Genomic DNA, 23,065 nt, shown 5'->3' on the forward strand with positions numbered 1-23,065 from the left:
TTTATATATAGTGTGACCTCATCGTTCTAGCTCAAGCATTGGGAGTAGCAGTGTCAACCGCCATGACAGTCATTCAGATAAAATCTGCAATTATCAAATACGACGATTATGATGAGGACTTTATGAAAGAATTCCTGCTAACTGTCATCGATGAGAGAATTTCGGACTCTAAACGCAAAGATCAACGGGAACAAGCCACGCTTCAAGCAGAAAAGGAAATCGAAATCCGAAAGTTGGATATGCAATTCGAACTTGAAAAACTCAAACTTCAAACCGAAGTGGCTTATAACTGTGCCAGCTCTGTGTCAACGTCACCAGAACTTCGATTTGAACTTCATAAACTGCTCCCGAGTTTCGACGTTCAAAAGGATGACATATCCTTGTTTCTATCTCTCGCTGAACGGCAACTCAAATTGATGAAGGTCCCTGAAGAATTTTGGGTATCCCACCTCATCACAGTCCTGCCGAGTAGTGTAACATCGCTCATCGCACAGGAACCAGAAGATAAAGCATCTGATTATCAACATGTAAAAGGGGTCCCCCTGAAACGTTTCCGATTATCTGCTGAAAAATTCCGTCAACTGTTTGCTACTGACAAGAAATCGAAAGATAGTACTTGGCGTGATTACTATTTCGAGCTCAGGTCGTTCTTCGAGAACTGGTTAACTGAATCGAACATCACAACTTTCCATGGGTTAAAGGACTTGGTCATTACCGACCAGATGAAAAAGAAAGTCCCTCCTGTGAGTGGGCTGAAGTAATCTCACCCGCTGTTCTTGCCAATAAACTGGATGCCTTTGACAATATCAGAAGTGTTTTCAACCGAAACAATTTTTCGAATAAACACGAACAAGTTTGTGAAACTGTGCAACCCCAAAAATCCGTACCTTTACATGACAGATCGTCTATCGTTTGCTATGGATGTCGTATGCCAGGGTTCATCAAAGCAAAATGTCCAAATTGCTCTCCATCGACTGCGACAGCTGTGAAATCACCAAACAACGCTATTTTGTACAGCTGTCAACCCACAGACGCTCAGGTATCGCTACCGCTGATGGAAATTCAAGTATGTTAAGATCGTGGTCTCATATGTATCGACACAAGTGCGACACACTCGGTTGCAGGGGAACTCTTATACAAGCTTTTCCTAAGTAAAACTATACCAATGAACATTGCCACCACGACTATTTGTCTGGCTGATGTACCCGGTCTCTCAGCAAGGTCTATGAAGTCAAAGTACCTGTACGCGTTGGAAATCAAACTATTGATACCACCTTTTTAGTGTTTCCAGAAGCAAAGGGAAACCGATCGCTGCTGGGATTAGACTTCCTGACGGCAGCAGGCATCGCTGTGGATCTAAAAAGGAAATGTTTGTTTTTCAGTGACACTCCCCATCACCAATTCTCATTCCCGCAGGTTCCAGCGGCTGAATGTGCAGTATCAGAATCAGTGGACTTCATGCATTCATACCTATTGCGTGCTGACGAGGGAAGAGTTTTGACTCCCGAGCAAAAGCGTCAACTTCGCACCCGCTAAGCGATATCAGGATGTCTTCAAACCAGGAGGAGAGCCTAGTTCATTCGTTGAACATCATATCAACACTGGTAATAGTTCACCACCACCTGTGTCTCAGTACCGAATGTCTCCAGCGAAAACCAAAAGGGGTCGCAAGCCTGTCCCGCCTGGACTCGTGAACATCCGAAGCCAGAGAGAAAGGGGACGAAAAAAGGTCGAGGCCTTGATAGAAACAACGGCTATGTCCGGAAAAGACGATGCAAAGAAACAAAGGGTCGCAGCGAATCCTCCGCTCGACGTTAGATATTTATTCCGATGTCAGGTCTGCCAGTTCGTTCAGAACAGTCAGTTTCAGAGACACGTTGACGAGCAACACTCAAGAAACCATTCCATGTCCACAAAGTCACCAACTTCAAGCAGCTGCAAGGTCGTGTCCGCCAGTCGCTTGCAGGCTGCATACGTTTGCGGAATCTGCCAGTCCACATTCAGTCGGAAATTGCAGGTGATAAAGCACGTCATGACCCACATGAACGAGGCGTACGCCGCGGAAACGACAGCGTCATTGCCAGAATCGCGAAAGCCAATTCGCGTCCAGGTGACCGTCTGTCAATACTGTGAGATGACCTTCGAGGACGAATCCGTCTTCCAGGATCACGTAGAGTTCCACAAGACGAAAGAAAAAGACGAAAACTGTAGACAGGCACCAAAATTCTGCTGTGTCCCAGAGATCTCCATGTAGACATGATGTGGCCAGTACATCTTCACCTCAGGTATCACTTGGAGTGAATCATACGTCAGCATTTCGACCTTGCAAGAACATTGCATAAACACCGGTGATGCCTATGCATCGACGAGGCCGCCCTCCGAAAAAGTCGTAGATTGATCTATCTACAAGTCATCGTTCTCGTGAAGAATGAACTATATATATATTATTTTTGAAAATATGTGTGATTTTTATTTTTATTTTTATTGCCCTCCACTATTGAAATGTGTTCGTCAAATATTTTTGATTGTTTATATGCACCGTATTGTTTATGTTTGAAGACTCTTCCTGGTTTCATACCGAGACGGTTTCATGAAACCAGAGGGGGAGTCTGTGACGGTCAAGGCCGTCAGGTACGTATTCGTAAATACAGGTGGCGTGCCCGTGATTCACTCTCGTGGCAGTCGTGTTCGAGAGTAGTTCGAATGAAGTTGTTGTGATGTCGCCCACGCGGTATATATTTTGTTGTAAGCCAGATTTTTTTCCCCCAGATGTAAATTTTCAGTCCCTTCTTCAAAATAAACATAGTAGTTTCAACCCTACGAGGCTACAGTATTCAATAAGAATGGATACCACTGTACATACGGTTGATGATTACTTGGTATATTGTGAAAATGTTCTAATATGAGGGAAATTTATTTCGAGTAGTTTCAGGTTTTGAATTGTCATTTCCAATCAAACATGTGTACGTATATAATAAAAATGAGAAATTTTGTTTTCTCATCAAGCAGAAAGTACACGTATAAACTTGGGAGCATACAAAGATGCTACTACACATAAGGTTAATGATTACATAGCTTATTATGTAAATGTTCTACGATGAGGGAAATTTATTTCGAGTAGTTTCGGGTAAGAAATTGTTATTTCTAATCAAACATGTGTACGTATATAATAGAAATGAAATTTTATTTTCTAATCAGGGAGTGAGTACACGTATAAACTTGGGAGCATACAAAGATGTGTTCGTGTCCCAGTAGCTGGATTGGCATCGTACCAGCCGACCACTATTCAAGGAATTTTCAGTTTGTGCATAACATCAAAATACGATCAACGCGAAATGTTCAACATGGATGCTTTTGTACTAAAGAGATTGACTGCTCCTCAACCATCTTCGGTGATCAAGTTCAAAGATCGCAACATGCTTGACGGTCTAAACCTGGCGGATCCAACATTTTCCACTCCAAATGATATTGATTTAATCATAGGAGCTGATCACTTCTTCTCGATAATTCTTCCTGGTCAGGTGATGAACGCAAACAAGGAGCCCATTGCCAAAAATTCAAGATTGTTGATTTTGCCAGTAACGACCCATCCCAATGTCTCTTCGGTTGTTGGACTGATAGTGACAAATCTCAGCGTGAATGACGAACTGAAACGGTTTTGGGAGATCGAATCAATTCCTTGTGTAAAGGTTCCTGAACTAACTCCTGAGGAGGAATTCTGGGAAAAGCATTTCAGGGAAAATGTCTCGATCAACGAGAATGGACGTTTTGTTGTGAAGCTTCCAATCTACCAACCTGATGTCAAATTGGGAAACTCTTATGACTCTGCATTCTCGCGTCTGCAGTCGATGCAAAGAAAATTCAAGCACGACCCAGAATTGTCAAGGGAATACAGATCGTTTATGCAAGAATACGAGGATTTGGGTCTCGTGCACTTGGCTGATGATGACTGCTCGATGATTCCAGATGATCAGAAATTTTTTCTCCCTCACCGTACTGTACATAAGCATTCTAGTTCAACCACAAAGTTGAGAGTCGTTTTCGACGGATCATGTACTAGTAAGAATTCCGTCTCATTGAATTCCATTCTTGGTGTTGGTCCTAAACTACAACGTGATATATTTGAAATATTGCTGACCTTTCGAGTGCATAAAATTGCATTTTCGGCAGACATTGCAAAAATGTACAGACAGATACTTGTGTCTCCTTCTGATCAATCATACCAACGTATTTTATGGCGTGACAATTCCTCTGATCCTGTCGCTGTGTAAAAATTACAAACGGTCACCTACGGTTTGTGTTCCTCGTCGTTCCCGGCTACTAGATGCTTGAAGCAAATAAGCATTGACAGTCAAGGCGATTATCCAGATGCAGCAAGAATCATTTCTAATGACTTCTGCGTAGATGATTTGCTATCCGGTGCAGATACTACGGAAGATGCCAAGCTGTTGTGCTCACAAGTGTCTTCGTTACTTCGAATCAGAGGTTTTGAGCTTCGTAAGTGGAGATCGAATTCGAAGTCACTTCTGAGGGAGCTGGATGCAGATTGTGGTGACTATAATATTGCAATTGACAGCAATGAACAGTCCAAGGTATTGGGATTGAACTGGAACTCTGTGGATGATGCCTTTTTCTTCACACCATGCTTTAATATTGAAGTTCCCTTGACAAAACGCAAGGTCCTCTCTAGATCTGCTCAGATATTCGATCCAATGGGATTAATTTCCCCTTGTATAGTATGGATCAAAATATTCTACCAAAAGTTGTGGGTGGTGAAATGTGATTGGGATGATCCATTACCCGATGTTCTAACGAAGGAATGGCTTGAGTTTCAAGCTCATTTTAATGCAATAAATGTGCTAAAGGTGCCTCGTTGTGTATCAGCATCAGAGGGTCCGATATCATTACATGGATTTTGTGATTCCTCTGCTCAAGCTTATGCTGCTGTGATTTATTACTGTCAAGAAAATTCTGGGAATACTAAGATCACTCTGTTTGTGTCAAAGACTTAGATAGCGCCTGTGAAACAACTGTCGATCCCAAAACTTGAACTCTGTGGTGCATTTCTGGTAGCTCAGCTGTTCAAATCGGTGCTGAAAATGATCAAGCTACCAGGCATTCAAGTTTTTGCATGGACTGATTCCAGAGTGGTTTTGTCCTGGTTGTCGTCACACCCACGAAGATGGAAATCCTTTGTCGCCAACAGGACTTCAGAGATTCTCGATACGCCACCAGTAAGTGTGTGGAATCATGTCGCATCAAAGGACAACCCAGCTGATCTTGCGTCTCGAGGAATTAGTCCTGAGCTGCTGCAAGAATATGAACTGTGGTGGCATGGACCACCATTTCTCCGTGATCCATCTACGAACTGGCCTAAGACAAATGATGACTTGCTGAAATCATCACCTATACCTGAAGAAAGACTGGATCCAATATACTCACAGCAACATCGATCAACGACACTCTGAGTGATTTATTTGAAAAATATTCATCTCTGTCTAAAATAATTCGTATCGTTGCATACTGCTTCAGATTTTTGTCAAAATGCTTCGGGACAAAACTTACAGGCAGCAACACCGCGAAACCCACTGTGAAGCCATTGCAGTTGTCTGAGATAGAACGTGTAAAGAAGGTGATCATTCGGTGGGTTCAAGACTGTTACTTCAACGATGAGATAAATTGCATTCGTAACGGAAAACCATTGAACTGTAAAAGCATTCTTGGATCATGGAATCCATTCATCGATAAAGATGGCGTTTTACGGGCAGGAAACAGGATTCAACGATCAAAATTGACTTATGGAGCCAAACACCCGATCATTCTGCCGAAAGATCACCCAATTAGTCCTGCTTATTATTCTTGAATCTCACATTGCGAATTTGCATGCAGGTCCGACGCTTCTATCCAACATCTTGAAGCAATCGTATTGGATTATTGGAGCTAAGAGAATAATTCATAGCGTTATTCACAAGTGCATTGTGTGTTTCCGGTTCCGTTGCAAATCGACTTCTCAGCTGATGGCTGATTTACCAGGTCCTCGAGTCACCATGAGCAGACCATTCACGAAGTGTGGTGTAGATTTTGCTGGCCCTATCGAGATAAAGCTTCATAAGGGTCGTGGATCCAAATTCGTGAAGGAATACATTGCTCTTTTCATATGCTTGGCAACCAAGGCTGTACACCTTGAAATTGTGAGTGATCTCTCATCAGATTCTTTCATTGCGGTGATTAAATTCGCGACGTGGCGCGCCATTGAATATGTACTGTGATAATGCAACGAATTTCGTTGGTGCACGACGTAAGCTCGATGAACTAACGTTGTTCGCGAAGGAGATAAACAACAATCCAAAAATTTCATTTTTCCTCAACCAACGTTCAATTCAGTGGCACATGATACCACCTTCTTCTCCTCATTTTGGAGGGCTTTGGGAGGCCGGAATTAAATCAGTCAAGTTTCATTTGAAATGAGTCGTTGGAGATTCACGCCTGACATTTAAAGAGCTATCTACTCTAGTGTGTCAAATCGAAGGGATACTCAATTCCAGACCATTGGTGGCTCACAACGACAAAGACGTAGACTCGATGCAAGTGTTGACACCCTCTCATTTTTTGACTGGCGATATTCTGTGCTCAGTTCCAGAAGAAGTGGACGATGTCAAGCACCCTTCAACGAGATGGCAACTTGTTCGGAATCTGAAGAATAGTTTCTGGAAACGAAGGCACACTGAATACCTCCATTTTCTGCAACAAAGGCATAAGTGGAAAAACACTTGCCCCAACCTGTCCGTAGATGATGTTGTGGTACTTAAGGAGAGCAACCTTCCACCATCAAGCTGGCCGATTGCTAAAATTGTGGAAACGCATCCCGGAACTGATGGACTCGTTCGTGTAGTCACGGTGAAGACTAGCAAGGGCCTCTACAAGCGGAATATTACCAAGGTCATCAAGCTTCCCTCGTGACTCTAATGTATTATAATTAATAGTAATTAATTAGGGCAGGAGTATGTTTACAGTTCGGTAATACGCCACCAGATGGCGCTGTGTTCACATTTTTTATATATTTTTCTTTAATTTTCTCATGCGGATGTTTGGTCCTCGGCGCTAAGTGTGTCCAAATAGAGGTGTTGTTACCGCCGTTCGAGAAGCATGACTGCTAAATTTTTGATCTGATCAATTCGAAATTAAATAAAGTATGTTGTTTCATTTTTAAACCGGGAATTCCATTCTTTCGCAGACGCGAACAGAACACCGATCATATGCTGTTCTCTTATTTCTCATCAGAAACGCTTGGTTAGCAATTTTCTTCATTTTCATCGATGAAAGTCAAAATCTCAAATTTATCTGTTTGCATAGGCGTTCACCTCTCGTGCAAGAAGGCCTGCTTTTATTTTAACGAAAAATGAATTTTTTTTAATTATAACTTATTTCAAATATAAATTTCAATCATATCACTTATTTATATTTTTTTAATAATAAATAACAATAAACCCATTATCATTTTATATAATTCAATACATCTGTCATGTGTTGCAATGACATACCAAATGCTTCTCATTGGCTATTTTAACTAAGGCTTATTTTCGGGGTAAGGCTTATATTAGGAGTATCCAAAAAAATCCTGCTAGATCTTATTTTCGGGGTAGGTCTTATTCTGGGCGACACACGGTAGTTGTAATCGCTGAAAATTTTCAATCAGTGGAAAAGTGAAGGACTAAGTAGTTCACGGAAAAAACATTGAGCATGACAATGCATACGTAAGATCTAAGATAAGTGTGTTTATATAATTTACTTATAATTATCATTGTATGTTATGAAAGTTATCTTCATTTACCATTTTAACTAAATTTTACCAATTCGAATAAGCTTCGTTGAAAATTGAGGGTCAATTTTATGAATCGGATCACACAGATCTCTTGGGAAGTGATTACAGAAAATAAAAAAAAGTATGAACGAAAGCATTGGAATGTCCCGCAAAATACGAGACACATAGTCACGCTACTCATGCTGTAAGTTAGACGTCCGTCGAACTTTCAAATATTTTGCTGGTCCTTGGATTCAGAAAGGTTGGGAAACGTTGATATAGGAATATAAAAGGCGACTCAACGTCGATATTTATAGAACATTATTGTTCATAGTTATGAAAATAGAATATTGTCTCATATTTATGTAAATTTCATCTGTTTCAGTAAAAGACTTGCTACGCAAGATGAGAGGGAAGAAGAGAGAGAGGAGCGTGAACATGATCCACATTCAAGAAAGAAAATTATTACTATGTCGAAATTATATTATACAATCAAATGCTGTATTCAAATATTCCCTCCTTCTGATGATTCCCCTTATTGCTCAAATGAAATGAGTGAATTAAATTTCAGATATTATTGAGATTATTGTAGCCTTTATTATTCTTTTTTTACTTCATGACGATCTTAGAATCCTGTGTGTATATTTAGCACCTGTACTCGATTGCAAATTTGTTGTATATTTTAGAAATCGGAATAACTATAAGGACCCTTTCAAAGAGCTATTGAAAGAAAGCCTTTCTCCTGTAGTCCGGTCGTGTTCAAGTTTCCAGTGATGGGAAAGCATCACTCGTTTCTATAGCAACTAAAGCCTCTTAAAAAAAGTAAAATTAAATGTTAAGTAAAATCAAATCCACAGCCCTAACCAATTATTTTGACGGTTGCCGTTTGACTAACACGCATTAGATTATTTTTTGTTGACCTACTGGAAGTACATCCTAGTCCATACATGCCTAATGTTCGAAGGTTATTTAGATTGAATCAAAATTTTCATAATACTTTAAAATTTATCGTTAAGTTTTGAACATGATGAAAATGAATGGATTCACACATTACCTAGGTTCACTAAAATTTGCATTAACAGAACATATTGAAATAAGATCCGACACAATGAATCACAACACAGACATTTTTAAATTTTAGAGACTGATTGCGTTAAATTAAGACATTCGGATTAACAATTAAGGGGGGGGGGTTGAATTATGAACATGGATAAAGATAAATTACTCAGTATACGGCATGGGACAATGTACAGGTACAACACGCAGAAGAACAGTTGGCTCAGCCGTCAAGTAGGAAGGCCACAAACTCTCCCAATTTCTATGCTCAAAGAAAGATTAGGAGGTCTGATTATGATCCTTATGGGCGTGACTGGTATCCACCACACCGACGGAAGCACATTACGTCTGACCATTACACTTCCGACTATAGGGACAGTACACTGGGTACACCAAGGGGACACTTTCGACAAGACCAACGACGAAGAAAATACCCTCTCTCACAAGGAGTAGTGAAAAAAGGCGAGTATATGTCAACACACGTGAACTCATGAGTTATCGCTATCGGAACTGGCAAAATACACTAGGCGTATAGACGAGACGAACGCAGATGACCGGGTATAGTCAACCGGTCAACACTCATATGGACAGAACGGGCAGATGTGTTGACTGTGTGCTCATGAACATGGCGCAAGATCTCCGCTTTAGCACGGACCACAGGTCGAGGAGCAGAGAATATCCCAGTTTTCTCCTCATAATAGGTCTGCGGTCGACTTGACAGTTATTGAATCAGCGACGCAGAGATTGGTAATGTGTGACGCTCGAAGAGAAATGTGTAACAATAAGTTATTAACTATGTAGGCTTGAATAATGACAGTAAAGTAACACGAAACTGATGACGTCACATTCGGCAAAAAACAACAAAGTAAGGCACGGACTTCGTCTCCTCCAATTAAACGCAGACAAAGCTAAGATCTGTATCGAACATATGGAGGCTTTCGTAAGAGCACAGTCAATAGATGTGGTTCGACTTCAAGAACCATGGCAAAATAGAGGTCTTTTACGTGGTATTCCACAATCATGGCAGTCGTTGACGGCGCAACTATGCACAATTGCTACATTAGTCCCATCGACTCATATTAGACCGGCCACGTACAAGATTGGCCGCCACCTGGTAGCTGTTCAGATAAGTCTATAGGGACGTAAACTTATAATTGCTAGTGTCTATATTTATCCGTACGAAGAAGTAGACGAAGCCATAGGGAGATGGATGATTTTTTTCGAGTCAGCACCAGGTACCGACATTATCTTCTGTGTGGACGCAAATTGTCATTCTTCGTGGTGGGGCTATCGAGAGACGGATCCAAGAGGGCGCGCGATGCAGGAATTTCCCACCAGCAGAAACTTGTTTCTGTTTAATTCTAGACGGACAAGACCTACCTAACAACGTTATGACGCAAAACGATGGCCAGATCTTACGTTTACTACGTCACAAAATATTTACAGGCGTATCCGATTGGTCAGTGGATACGGAAGATTCGTATAGTGTGCACAATATATCCAACAACTATATATACAACTCAATATTACGCATAGATATCAAAGACCCACGAAGTATAGAACTACCGCAAGACGATTAGCAAAGATCAGGTCTGCTACCGAGCAGATCTTCATGGACCTCCAAGAACAACTTCACATGATTGTGGACGAGGATCAGGTTAATGCATGCTTTGATGCCTCAATGCAGCGGCTCAAAATCGGTGTGCCCAATTATTGGGCTGTGCACAACCGCGTATTGCCGCTTCTTTGAAATGGTGGACGGATGAGTTAGCGGCTTCACACAGGCAACTCCGTAAACTCGAGCGTCGTTTCATTAAGCCAAGGGTGATGATGGAGTACAGGCGAGAAAGGAGTTCAGAAAATTCAGAGCAGGGCATATTAAGGTGGTAAACAAGGCAATATCGACTAGTTGGATTGTCTTCTACGCAGAGGAAAGCCGCCCATTTGCACAAGCGTACCAATCTATGTTCAAAACGAAGCACCCACCACCACAGGCAATGATGTCAAACGTTCCACATACCGGTGCCACGATGCTGGAAGCGGTCCAAGCACAATTGGAGATCTTTCCGAACCTCCCGGATACTATAAATTTGACTCCATACACGCCATCTATGATTATGACGGGCCCACCATTCACTTATACGGAGATCAATGAAATAGTCAGAAGACTGAACAATAAACAAGCTCCGGGTTTTGATAACATAAATATTCCTCTTTTGGAAACCCTAGTCGCAGCCCATGGTCATGTTATCACAGATATCTTCAATAGTTTAGTCAAGTTGTCAGTGTTCCCAAAGTATTTCAAACGTGGTAAGGTCTTGCTTTTCCTGAAGAAAGATAGGAATCCAGGGGTGCTGCAGTCGCATCGCCCATCTGATTACTCTCTACAATGGATAAAGTCCTAGAAAAATTGGTGGTGCAACGGATCAACTACTATCTAGAGAAGGCAGACTAGCTTATCCGAAGACAGTTCGGATTTCGTACAGGTGGCTCGGCAGAAAAAGCAGTAGCATCACTGATGGAGGAGACCACGACTAGACATCGACGAGGTCAAATAACGGCCATAGTTTTCATAGACATTACCGGTGCTTTTGATTCGGTCCGCCACGATATAATAATCAATACTATAAGAAAATTACCGATTCCTCACAACCTCACTTGTATAGTGGAGAACATGCTAAACTATCGAACGATTGTGATGGTATTAAGAGTGATGATGAGATTTAATTGTGATGGTCATAAGAGATGGTATTGAAACTTCGAATTTTCTAAATCTTCTTACTTAATCTGAATTTTGTGCCAAGACTCATGATGTTACTGTAGATATTCAGATTCAATAATAGACAAATCTGTAATATTATGTTTATGTTCTTTGTCAGTGTATGGTCCATATATTTCTTCGTTACAAAAATGATATCCATTTTCCATCTCATTGAGATTTTTACTGAAGAAGTTGTAATTGCAAACAGTACTTTTTGATAGGTTTTGTGAATTTATATGCTATTTTTGATGTACATGTTTTTTTTCAGAAGAAAAATATATTTTTTTTTGTGCTTATGAAGAATGGAAGGTGATTTAAGTTTGTCGAAAATTCTATCGAGGAATAATGAATTGAATAAATTGATCATACATTACTTAACCAAGTACAAGCTGAAAACTGATAATTGTATACAATAAACTTTTTATTGTATAGAAATGTATATTATTTAGAAATATATATATCCTTTAACATACTAAGCTTTTTTATCAACGTTGCTTACTAAGCTGGGGTCCTTCAAGGACCCCAATTTTTTTTCTTTTATTAATCAATTTTTTTGCGGTATATTACTTAAATTAGGTTTTTTAGATTTCTGAAAGTATATTTCAGTGATACAAGCACTTTTAGAATTAAATATGTTATTTATTTCGACAGTACGTTGTAGACAGTAAAAAATTAATATAAAACTAGTTGTATATGTAATCGTAAAGAATCATGTAGTGCTGCAGCCCTTAGCACAGGTCACAGTTGTGCAGGTCTTTCTGTGAGTTTCGCATACAAAACACTTGCATTTACTGCAGACAATATTTACTTTCCTGTCTATGTTTCTGGGGCAATAAGCACATCGTCCTCTCTTCCGGATCTGATGCTGCTGTGATGTTGATGATGCGCATTTAGCTGTGGCGTTGCCCGTAACATTTACTCCCACAGCTTCAATGGCTCTGACAACAGGAAGATGGAGACCATTTGGATTGTTTGCTCTCCGATGAATGTTTGGCAGTGTAAGTTCCTCACCAATTTCCAATAGAAATCTATATCTGCGATTTTTCAAGCCTCTGTTCCAGTCTATGTTTTTCGACATCCAAATGATGAAAGCATTTAGGGCTCCAATATCAAGAATGTTCATGAAAAGTCTCAGAGGCCATCTTGAGGTACGTCTGGCACACGTATATTCTCTTATCAACTTGTCTGCATTGTCTACCCCGCCTTTGGTACGGTTATATTCAAGTATCATGTTGGGCTTCTTATGACTTTCATTGGATACTGAATCATCAATAAATTGAGTGGAAAGGACACGAACTGTTTTGTTTTTCTTTGGGACGTAGCTGACCACTGCTACTCCTTCTGAGAAGATAAATATTGATGAAAGAAGGTCTCTATATTTTGCAGTTTCCATCATTACAGGAATATCTGGCTTTTTTACTCTCAGTGTTCCTGTCATAGTAACGTTTTTCTGCAGCAAAAATTCTGCAGTTTGCACAGACGTGAAAAAATTGTCAGTAGTCACACCTCTTCCAGATCCAAAGAATGGTTTCGTCAAGTCACGTACTACGCGGTGTGATAAGTTTTTTTCTGGCAGGTTTCCTGGAAGCTTTCCAGTGTAGACTTGCATATTGTATAAATATGACGTCTTCACGTCCGCAGCTGCCAGACTTTTGCTGGTTTAGATTTCATGTACTGCCTAATTGGACATCTGCCACGAAATGCAACTAGTTGTTCATCTATTGTAATATCTTCAAATGGTTCGAAAAGCTTCTTGCAGTTTTCTACAAATGAATCCCAAACATCACGAATAGCTGCAAGTTTATCATTTGCCTTTCGTTGGTCACGTGTCGATTTATCGTCAAACCTGATAAACTGAAGGATGTGCACAAATCTGTCCCGTGGCATAGCAGCAGTAAAAACTGCACGACGAATTTTTTCATCTGTTGTCCACATTTCAGAAATGCTTTCTTTTCGGCACCGAAGAGCACCAGCAATCAGTAACACACCAAAAAACGCTCTTATTTCCACAGGATCTACATCTAACCAAATTCTCATTCTGTTCAGAGAAGCATTCACGTTGAAGTTATGAACAACACGTGACGCTTCAGCATTAGTGAAGGTGCATATAGTATCTACAATTTGGTCATCAAGGAACATGTTGAACACTTCGGACATGTTAGTTGCAAAATTAGTTGCTCTCGTTGGACCAGGACACCTTCTGACAATGTTATGTTTGCGACGACGAGTCACGGGAGGGACTGAACTTGTCCACTTTCTTCCTGATTTTGCAACTAATTCATCTCCATTAGAATCAGCATCCGAATTGTCGCTAGCAATGTCACTTTCTTCAGAATTCACTTCAACGTTGTCTTCAGATTCTGACTCATCTTCTTGTGGAATGAATTCTTCATCAGAGTCGCTCAAAATGTCTTCCGGGCCACTGAGGTCACACTCTTCTAGCAAGTGAACAATATCATCATCGGAAAGTTATCGGCGAGACATTTTTCAGAATTTCCAATCAGCTTGTTTACGTTCAGTCGGCGTGTAGGGTAACAGTACACAAAATAACCATCCTGGTCGGCTTTGACTTTAGAAAACAAACACGTTGCCACTCAAACCAAATGCAATAATAATAATTATTATATACAGATGAAAGGGTCGCTAAAATGTTCATTTTCTATGATTTAAACAAGAATTAAATCTTTTCACATTTGTAACGTAGAATACTAAGCGGGGTCTTCCAGGGACCCCAAGCGCATTTTTAATTTTAATTTTTTTTTTGTAGAATATTCTATAAATCTAATAAATATTTTTTATCATAAGGTGGTGCGGGACACATACAAAAATTAAGAAAATAATTGTTCTTATAGTTAAAGCAGGATAGCTAGAAATGTCACTCTGGGGTCCTTCGAAGACCCCGCTTAGTGTGTTAAGGGATATATATATATATATATATAATTTTTAGAGTTCGCTTTGAGATACGAAGCCCAGAAAATTAAATATGAAGTAATTAGCTGGACCTATTTTTGAGTTGGATATCCATGTAATAACATTGGCTTCAACTTTTTATTTATATCCTCTCAAGCATGAAAATTGTCTCCGTATTGCCTTTTAATGTAATCCATCAATTTGCAACATCCATAGATTGATATAGTTTAGGTTTTTTAAAATTAATTATGGGCCCGTAAAGTACATGAAAGGAATTCCACAGCTTTAATTAAGCATTTTTTAAAGCGGAAACAGGCAGATGGATAAGTTCGGGGGGGGGGGCAATCGAAATAGCTAGCGACCCTTAAAAAAGGGTGAACATTTTTATATTTACGTTTTTCTAATCTAGATTTGTTTATTTCATGAGTCGCGCAGGAAGTCGTCATATTGGTTAACTTAGTCAAGGTTTGTATATCCCTCAAAGGCAGAGGGAGATATCACGTAATCCAAAAAGTCTTACTGAATAAAACCCGGGCAGCACCGGATGTTACAACTAGTAAATAAATGAAATAGAGAACGATAATTTTTAGCATTTATTGAACTACCATGAACGCATAGGTATTATGCGTAATAACCGGTAAAATTGAAGAACCTATCAAACATAATGAAACGATTGGTAATTATGCATAATAATCGGTCATTACGCATAATTTCCGGTTTATTAGATTTACCCTAACGGATATTTGGGGCTTCTATACGATAATTCGTTTTTTTTTATGGAATAAACCGTCGCCTTATTTAGAGGTTCTGCACGTGTATTCTTGTTTTAGCACCTTGCTGCGGTTCGAGGTAAACCTTTGATCGAGCCGATGAATAAACAGAGACAAAAACGTAATCTAGTGATCAAACAAGTGTTGGCGCTAACACACATTTATCTGCATTGGTTATCGAAATTCGATTGCTGTATGATTATGTGATTGCACACCTGACTTCAAAGAAGAAAACAAAAAAATCTATTTCCAAGTATCAGAGAAATACAGTCAAACCTCGTTAGTGCGTCACCCGGTTATCAAGTCACTCCGCTAACCGGGTCACTTTTTGGAAGTCCCAATTGTCTTCAGGCAGGAATCGGCACATTTATGGCTTACTCCGTTTAACGAGTCACTCCGCTTACTAAGTCATATTTTTGCGCTCTCAAGAGTGACTCATTAACGAGGTTTGACTGTAGTTACTAGCGAACGCGGAACAAAATTTTTATTGAGTTAGAGCAAATACTTATTTTGTTTATTTATTGAGTTTATGACCAAACATGAATTCAGTTTTATTTTTCGTCACCTCAACTTTTCAACGTTACCGGGTGCCCACAGAATCGTAAAACGTACAAACTGACATTAATTGCAGATAAAATGAGAAATTTAAAAAAGTAAAAAATTACCTGGATGTATGAGCCCCGTAGGCAATTTTTTTTAATCATTCATCAAAATTATTGATGTATTTTTACTATTTAAAAATATTTATAATTACTTTTTTTAATTTTACTGTTTTTTTAAATTTTCCTCGAGCGGTCGCGGAGCCCCTGGAGAGTGCAAAAGGAGCACCAAGGGCTCCGCGGAACACCGGTTGAGAACCGCTGCAATAAGCAATACAGCGCAATACGCAATACAGTGCACCACAATAAGCAATACAGCACAATACGCAATACAGTGCACCACAATAAGCAATACCGCACAATACGCAATACAGTGCACCACAATAAGCAATACAGCACAATACGCAATACAGTGCACCACAATAAGCAATACAGCACAATACGCAATACAGTGCACCACAATAAGCAATACCGCACAATACGCAATACAGTGCACCACAATAAGCAATACAGCACAATACGCAATACAGTGCACCACAATAAGCAATACAGCACAATACGCAATACAGTGCACCACAATAAGCAATACAGCACAATACGCAATACAGTGCACCACAATACGCAATACAGTGCACCACAATACGCAATACAGTGCACCACAATAAGCAATACAGCACAATACGCAATACAATGCACCACAATAAGCAATACAGCACAATAACAATAAAGGATGGTTGATCCATCCAAATCCCCCCCCTTGTCATTAAAACTAAGCAAATCGGAAACAACCCCCCCTCCCCCATCAATGATGACGTAATACTTGTATGACCCCCTTACCCGCGTCTCCACTGGCGTGAATTAGGGGTAATCTGCAAATTCTTCCTTAAGACCAACTTAGAGGTTGAATTTTGAGAAATCTCTTTCTCGGGAGTCTCAAAGTATAAAAAACTACTGACAGAATTTCATGATCATAGCTTCTGCAAGGCCGTAGCAAGTGGGGGGGGGGGGTGTGCTTGGGGTCCGGTCCCTTTGAAATGTGAGAAAATTACTAAAAAAAGGGGAAAGATGGCCAAATATATTGTTTGACCACTTCGTTCACACTCCGAACGAAACTTCTGGTACAGGCCTTCAGTGGTTGTGGCTCGGCGATGATGAATCAGTGAATCAGGCTGACAAGACATACAATTTTATACATATGAATTAAAAGATTTCTCTACCAAAAAAACTGCTTTCAAAAAAACCTTGGAAATGTTTAAGATCTTTATGATACGGTCTAACTTTTTGCAATATTACTTGGCATTTAAAGTCTATTTGAAATTTGAGAAAGAAAGAATTTCGAAAAAATCTCAAAGAAAATTATGAGGAACCGCAGTGTTTGTGTCGGATAGGAAAAGCGATAAATGGCAGAAAACGGCACCTCTGAATCCTATTTCCGACGACAAACGGTAGTCTTGATAGAAAGCGCGGAAGTGCGGAGTAGTCTTGGCGTCGGTATACCGTCGGAAGTGAAGTTTCCCACTCCCGTCACTAGATGGCGCCACCAGAAATGTTTTCGATTTCTCGCGCGTTTTTGACCGACTTCCTTTCTTTGGACGGATTTCTCACCCCTCGAGCCAGACGTCCTGTCGCCTGGGAAAATGGCGGTATTTTTTCCGGATTTCACACCTCTCGAACCAGACTACTTGTCGCCTGGGATGTGTCCGATATATTTTCAAAATCGCGGTTGGTCCTATTTATTAGGAAAAAAAACTATTTTAGTGACTTATCGGGATTCGAACCCATGACAACTGATAAAGTCGTTCGTTTTCCAGGCTAGTGTGCTTACCACTGGAACAAATAGGCATGCCAGGCAAATGCCTTATGAAATAAGTATATAAAAATAATAGTACGTATATTGAATAATTATATTAAAAAAAATTCGCTCCTAATTTTGATGTGAGTATGATCGACGATCCTCCACGGAGTTATTGGTGAAAAGGGCGAATATTGTGAACCATATCAACTGTTTTTCAATTATTTTCCACAAAATTTTAAATAAATTTAAAAAGATTTTCTCAAGATGGTCGATCACGTGACCCACGTTGATGACGATACTAGATGGCAGCACTACTGATATTTAACTTTCGTGAAAATTATTCACTACGTCGTTATATAAAAAATTTTATCAAATGTCGTCCCGATTTTCTCTTTGGACCTGAAGTTGTATTAGAAATTAATTTAAAAGAGAAAAAATTAAGTCACCAAATTATGGCGAAAATGTCAATTTTGGCACCAAACTAACCACTAAACTCTAGCTGTTTACAATCCTCAAGTTTGAAAAGATATAGTTCGTTTGTGGTTGATGATGATGCTAATTAACCACTAGTGTTCAAATTACGCTGCTTCGAGAAGAGCCTTTTTATAAAAAAAATATCCAAGTTAATCAAACATGATCCAAAAAAAAAACAAAACGCTAACTTTCCAAGTGTTATTATTTTTACCCATTGTCTTTGGATCTTTAAGCGATTAGATACGAAAAATATGCACAAAAAAACACACACAAGTTTTCATTGTCAACATTTCCTTCCATAACGAAACGAGATTTGTAACAACACCCTTAAAAAGCTTATTCTTTACACATCACTCCTTATACCACATAAATAAGAAAGATATTGTGTCTTCCCGGACTTTATTATTTAATTTCTATATTCCATTCAGCCACTTAAAAATTATTTATTTCACTTGTTTCACTGATATTATTTTTAAATTTAAACCTATTTTTAGTTTTTCATTATGTCACTTTATTCATGGCTTTTATTTTATCACTTTTATTTTATTTTTATTTTTTTATTCACACTTAAAAATTTATTTATTTCACTTTATTTTATTTTATCCAACTTATTCTATATGTTTTACTTTATTAATTATTCAAACTTTTATTCAAAAATTTTAATGTTTTCTTTATTTTATCATCTTTTTCATTTCGTTTATTTTTTAATCATTCAAAATTTTTATTTTTTAATGTTTCATCGTTATTATATTATCTATTTTGTTTTATTATCTTTGTGTCAACATTTTATTTTCATTTCTTTATTTTTTATCGTTATTATTTCATCTATATCGTTTTTTCACAATCTTTTTTATTTTCATTGATATTATTTTTTAAATTTAAACCTACTTTTTGTTTTTCATTATATCACTTTATTCATGCTTTTATTTTAACAATTTTATTTTTTATTCACTTCAAACACTTAAAAATTTATTTTGCTTTATCCAAATTATTCTCTATTTAATTATTCAAACTTATATTCGAAAATTTTTTTTATTTTTTTATTTTATCTATTTGATTTTATTATCTTAGTGTCATAATTTTATTTTCAGTTTTAGATTATTTTTTCATTTTTAGTTTATTTTTATATTCCATTCACAACCACTTAAAAATTATTTATTTCACTTGTTTTAGTTCACTTTATTTCCATTGATATTACTTTTTAAATTCAAGCCTTTCCAACTTATTATATATTTTACTTTTATTAATTATTCAAACTTTTATTCAAAAATTTTAATTTTTCTTTATTTTATCTATTTGATTTTTATTATCTTAGTGTCATCATATTATTTTCATTTCGTTTATTTTTCAATCATTCAAAATTTTATTTTTTAATGTTTCATCGTTATTATATTATCTATTTGATTTTTATTATCTTTGTGTCAACATTTTATTTTCTTTATGTTTTTATCGTTACTATTCATCTATATATCGTTTTTTCATTATCTTTGTTATTTTATTTGTGTTATATTTGTAATCATTCGATTTTTATTAATTGTATTATTCTATTTTTATTTACTTAAAATTGTTTATTTTGTCGTTTGAAGATTTGACATTTCTTAAATGATTATACATATATATATATATGTATATATAGAGAATATATATATATATATTAATTAAAATGTAATGTGAATAACCTTCACGCGTAGTTCAAAAAATGAGACAGACTTCAAATTTATTCAGTTCGATTATTTATTCATATCAAGATATCGATTGCATGCTCGATAAGTTTATACATTTGTCTGGAATTTAAATTAATTTCTTTTATCGTCGGTGTGTTATTGACAAAAACACGAATGTCATGAATTGTATTACATTTCGTGAAAAAAACACCACCACCAAGAGGTTGGGAACGAGAACAGTTTCCTCTATATTTGAGGCTGGGATCGTCGTACACATTCAATGCAAGCCTGTACCGAGAAAAAATGCGAAGTGTTGCTCATCCCGCTAATTTTTCAATTGACCGAGTGAGGATTTTGACCCGTCGGGATTTCGCCTATAGGGATTATGAACGAACTAGCTCTGGTGTCATCCTTCCATGACCTTCAAATCTAAATACAATCGTCCATCTAAATATAACCTCGTCCATCACTGATGGAATCTTCTCATGACTTACCCTTCAGCAAGTTGAATTTCGAAATACGCGAAATAGGCTAGCTTTACTTTGCAATTGTTAAATTGCATTGCGTCAGACTTGAATTTGGTAGATAGCTTGGTGAAATATCGATAAGCTATAATAATGTATGAATCACTTACATAAACTAACGCATATTCCCTTTTTTCCTGTCCCTGCACACGGATATTCGACAAGATTCTCCTCCGGAAACTGTATCCCGACATCTTCAGCGAGAATAAATTTCAAGAAAAATAAGGGTTTCTTCCGAGGTATTCACATTTGGATTTCTCTGTCATTGAGTGTTCGAAATAAATCCTTAGCATTGTTCAAAATGACTGCATTTAAACCGCCCCCCTTCCTCTCGCCAAAAAAAAACTATTTTCTTTAAAAATCCTATCTTTGTATATGTTTCTCACTTTGTACATTGTGCTTCTTCAACACCTATTCTCCATAACCAAACTGTTGAAGTGACAAAACCGTATTTTCTTATCGGCATGGGGGTCTTCCATTTGTGTCCTTATCAGAACCCCCCCCCCCCACTTTATCCTTTTATCTTTTTTATCTTTCCCCCACATCAACAAGCCTTGTGAAGTGACTCACTTGGCCCTTCTTAAAAAAATTTTATTTTTACCTCCTCGTTCTTCTGAACTAATTATACAACTAATTATGAACATTTCACAGAAACTCAGATGAAACTCCTTTGATTGTGGAAGCAACATCCCTTCTTTCCCATTACTTGTGGTTAGTAAAATACTGCAATAGAAATATCACATTAACAAATTAATGAATGGGAAGACAATAAATGAAATTTAAACAAATTTTGTGAAATGAAAAATAAATTTAACCTGACAAATTTTCTATATCAAATAATAAATAATTCGACATTGAAATTTAAATGGAAACAATAACTCGATATGGTTATGTAGATAGGTAAATTCAAGTGTAGATTTAATTTTTATTTTTGTCTAGCTTTTCTCTTCCTTTTAAATTATTAAAAATTTGCCATTTAATTAAAGTGAAAAATAAAACCGTAGCATGAAATTCTCTTATATCAGCTTTAGTTTGTCGTAATTCCCTTTTTAATTTAATTAATAAATATATTTACACCTATTTTGGGGTCAATATACTTTGTTCCTTTTATCTTTCTTTCAGATCAAAAGAAATAAGATTTATGTGCATCGCAAGTACGAGATGTCATAGGGTCGAGAGCATTTTAGATACTGCTGTCTTCCCTCTCCAAGCTTTCTTCATCACATATGAAATAACTGCTCTACCGTGTCCATTCAAATATTTTTTATTTATCTTTGCATTTTCTTTCAAATATTGTAAAATATGTAATTTAATTATAAACTCTAATTTGTATAGTATTTCCGTAATTGAGTGGGAGACGAATAAATTATGTTTTTACGAAAATTACTTTTCTATCAGATACTTCCCCCCCCCCCCCTTTAGCTCAATCAACTTCCGGGCGATATAAATGTTTAAAAATTGCGAATTTTCGCGTCGAAAGGTCGCCGTCCATTTCATGTCTATGTATACCAATTGAACATTCCATTGTGTTTTCATGTTCTCAATCCTATAGGGGCCCCTAGATTTTACCCGTTTCATTAAACTTCTGCTGCAATTAAAAATGTTGTTTGATCAATTTTCATTGTGTCAAATTTTTTGTCAAATGTGGGATCATGATTTCTGTTTCATAATGGTTATTCATAAACTTTTTCTTTAACTTTTAGAAGTATACCTCTAGGATAAACGGTTCGCCAGTAAGATACCATATCTTCTGTTTGCTATACACCCTGTATACTCCCTGTATACCCCTATGTACCCTGTATATGTTTGCGCTTTTGCAAAGTTTCTTTGCTATTCACCACGTTTTACGGCAGTGAGAAAGATTGGAAAATAAATAAACAATTGAAAGTGAAATTTCATCGAAGATATTAATGGCCGCAGATTACATTTATATGTTGAGATTATGTATTACCTCAAAAAGTAGAGCCAATTAGGCAAAACCAGCACCAGTTTTTAAATTAAAAAAACATCGAATATATCCTAAAACCGTTAAAATTTCCTTTGCAACTTGACTGTTTTTTCTGAGCGTTACTATAGTCTCGGTTATTTTTTCTGATGCGCATTTTGTAATGAACCTGAGGAAATCTCATGGAAAACACGTCGGTGTGCACTGAACAAATAAATCACCTCTGTATGCCTAATGAATTTATTCATGTGGGTGACACTTGGCACTTTGATTCGTACACAATCTTCTAGAAGTCGAACTGAAAACGCCTGGACGTGAATATAACGGTTTTATTAACAAATATTTTCGTGTCGACTCTTGTTTTCTGATCATTTGCTGTTTTGCTCGAAACCTTTACCTGTTCATCGTTGCACTATTCGATGTTTTTTGATCTTTCAGAAGATTTAAGATACGGAAAAAAATAATTGTGAACGCATTCATAGATTTGATTGGCTTAATTAAAAATGATTAGGAACCCTTGTTTCTATTAAAAATATATTTTCGAATCTAAAACAAACGATTCAAAAACGTTTAATTTTTTAAATTGCAAAATACCACACACAATAACAAATGATATGCAAAATAAGACAATAGAACAAAAAACTCACACTCGGCAGCTCTCAGGGACCCAATCGGTCCGTCCTACAGCCTAACATTTTTTTTTCTATGATCAGAAAGCAACAATAATTATATAATGTGTGTAACACTAAATACATTTCAGATTTTT

At 37.5% G+C, this 23,065-nt stretch overlaps 1 protein-coding gene across 1 annotated transcript; it reads left to right on the forward strand.

The window, feature by feature from the left end:
• Positions 1-3,344: 3,344 nt before the first annotated feature.
• Positions 3,345-5,012, forward strand: LOC149071792 (uncharacterized). Its single transcript, XM_089248011.1, has 2 exons — positions 3,345-4,059; positions 4,405-5,012. The coding sequence occupies exons 1-2, from the start codon at positions 3,345-3,347 to the stop codon at positions 5,010-5,012; spliced, it is 1,323 nt and encodes a 440-aa protein (XP_089104137.1).
• Positions 5,013-23,065: the final 18,053 nt, after the last annotated feature.

Source organism: Pholcus phalangioides, unplaced genomic scaffold (genome assembly GCF_987345545.1).
Source record: "Pholcus phalangioides strain wild (caught in Gottingen) unplaced genomic scaffold, Ppha-v1.0 ptg000018l_1, whole genome shotgun sequence".
NCBI classification, from domain to species: domain Eukaryota; kingdom Metazoa; phylum Arthropoda; class Arachnida; order Araneae; family Pholcidae; genus Pholcus; species Pholcus phalangioides.

Excerpts from the sequence above, each read along its gene's own strand:
- LOC149071792 (XM_089248011.1), top strand. The coding sequence starts at position 3,345 with ATGGATGCTTTTGTACTAAAGAGATTGACTGCTCCTCAACCATCTTCG. Across the intron at positions 4,060-4,404 it reads TTTCGACGGATCATGTACTA|ATGATTTGCTATCCGGTGCA; the intron begins GTAAGAATTCCG and ends ACTTCTGCGTAG.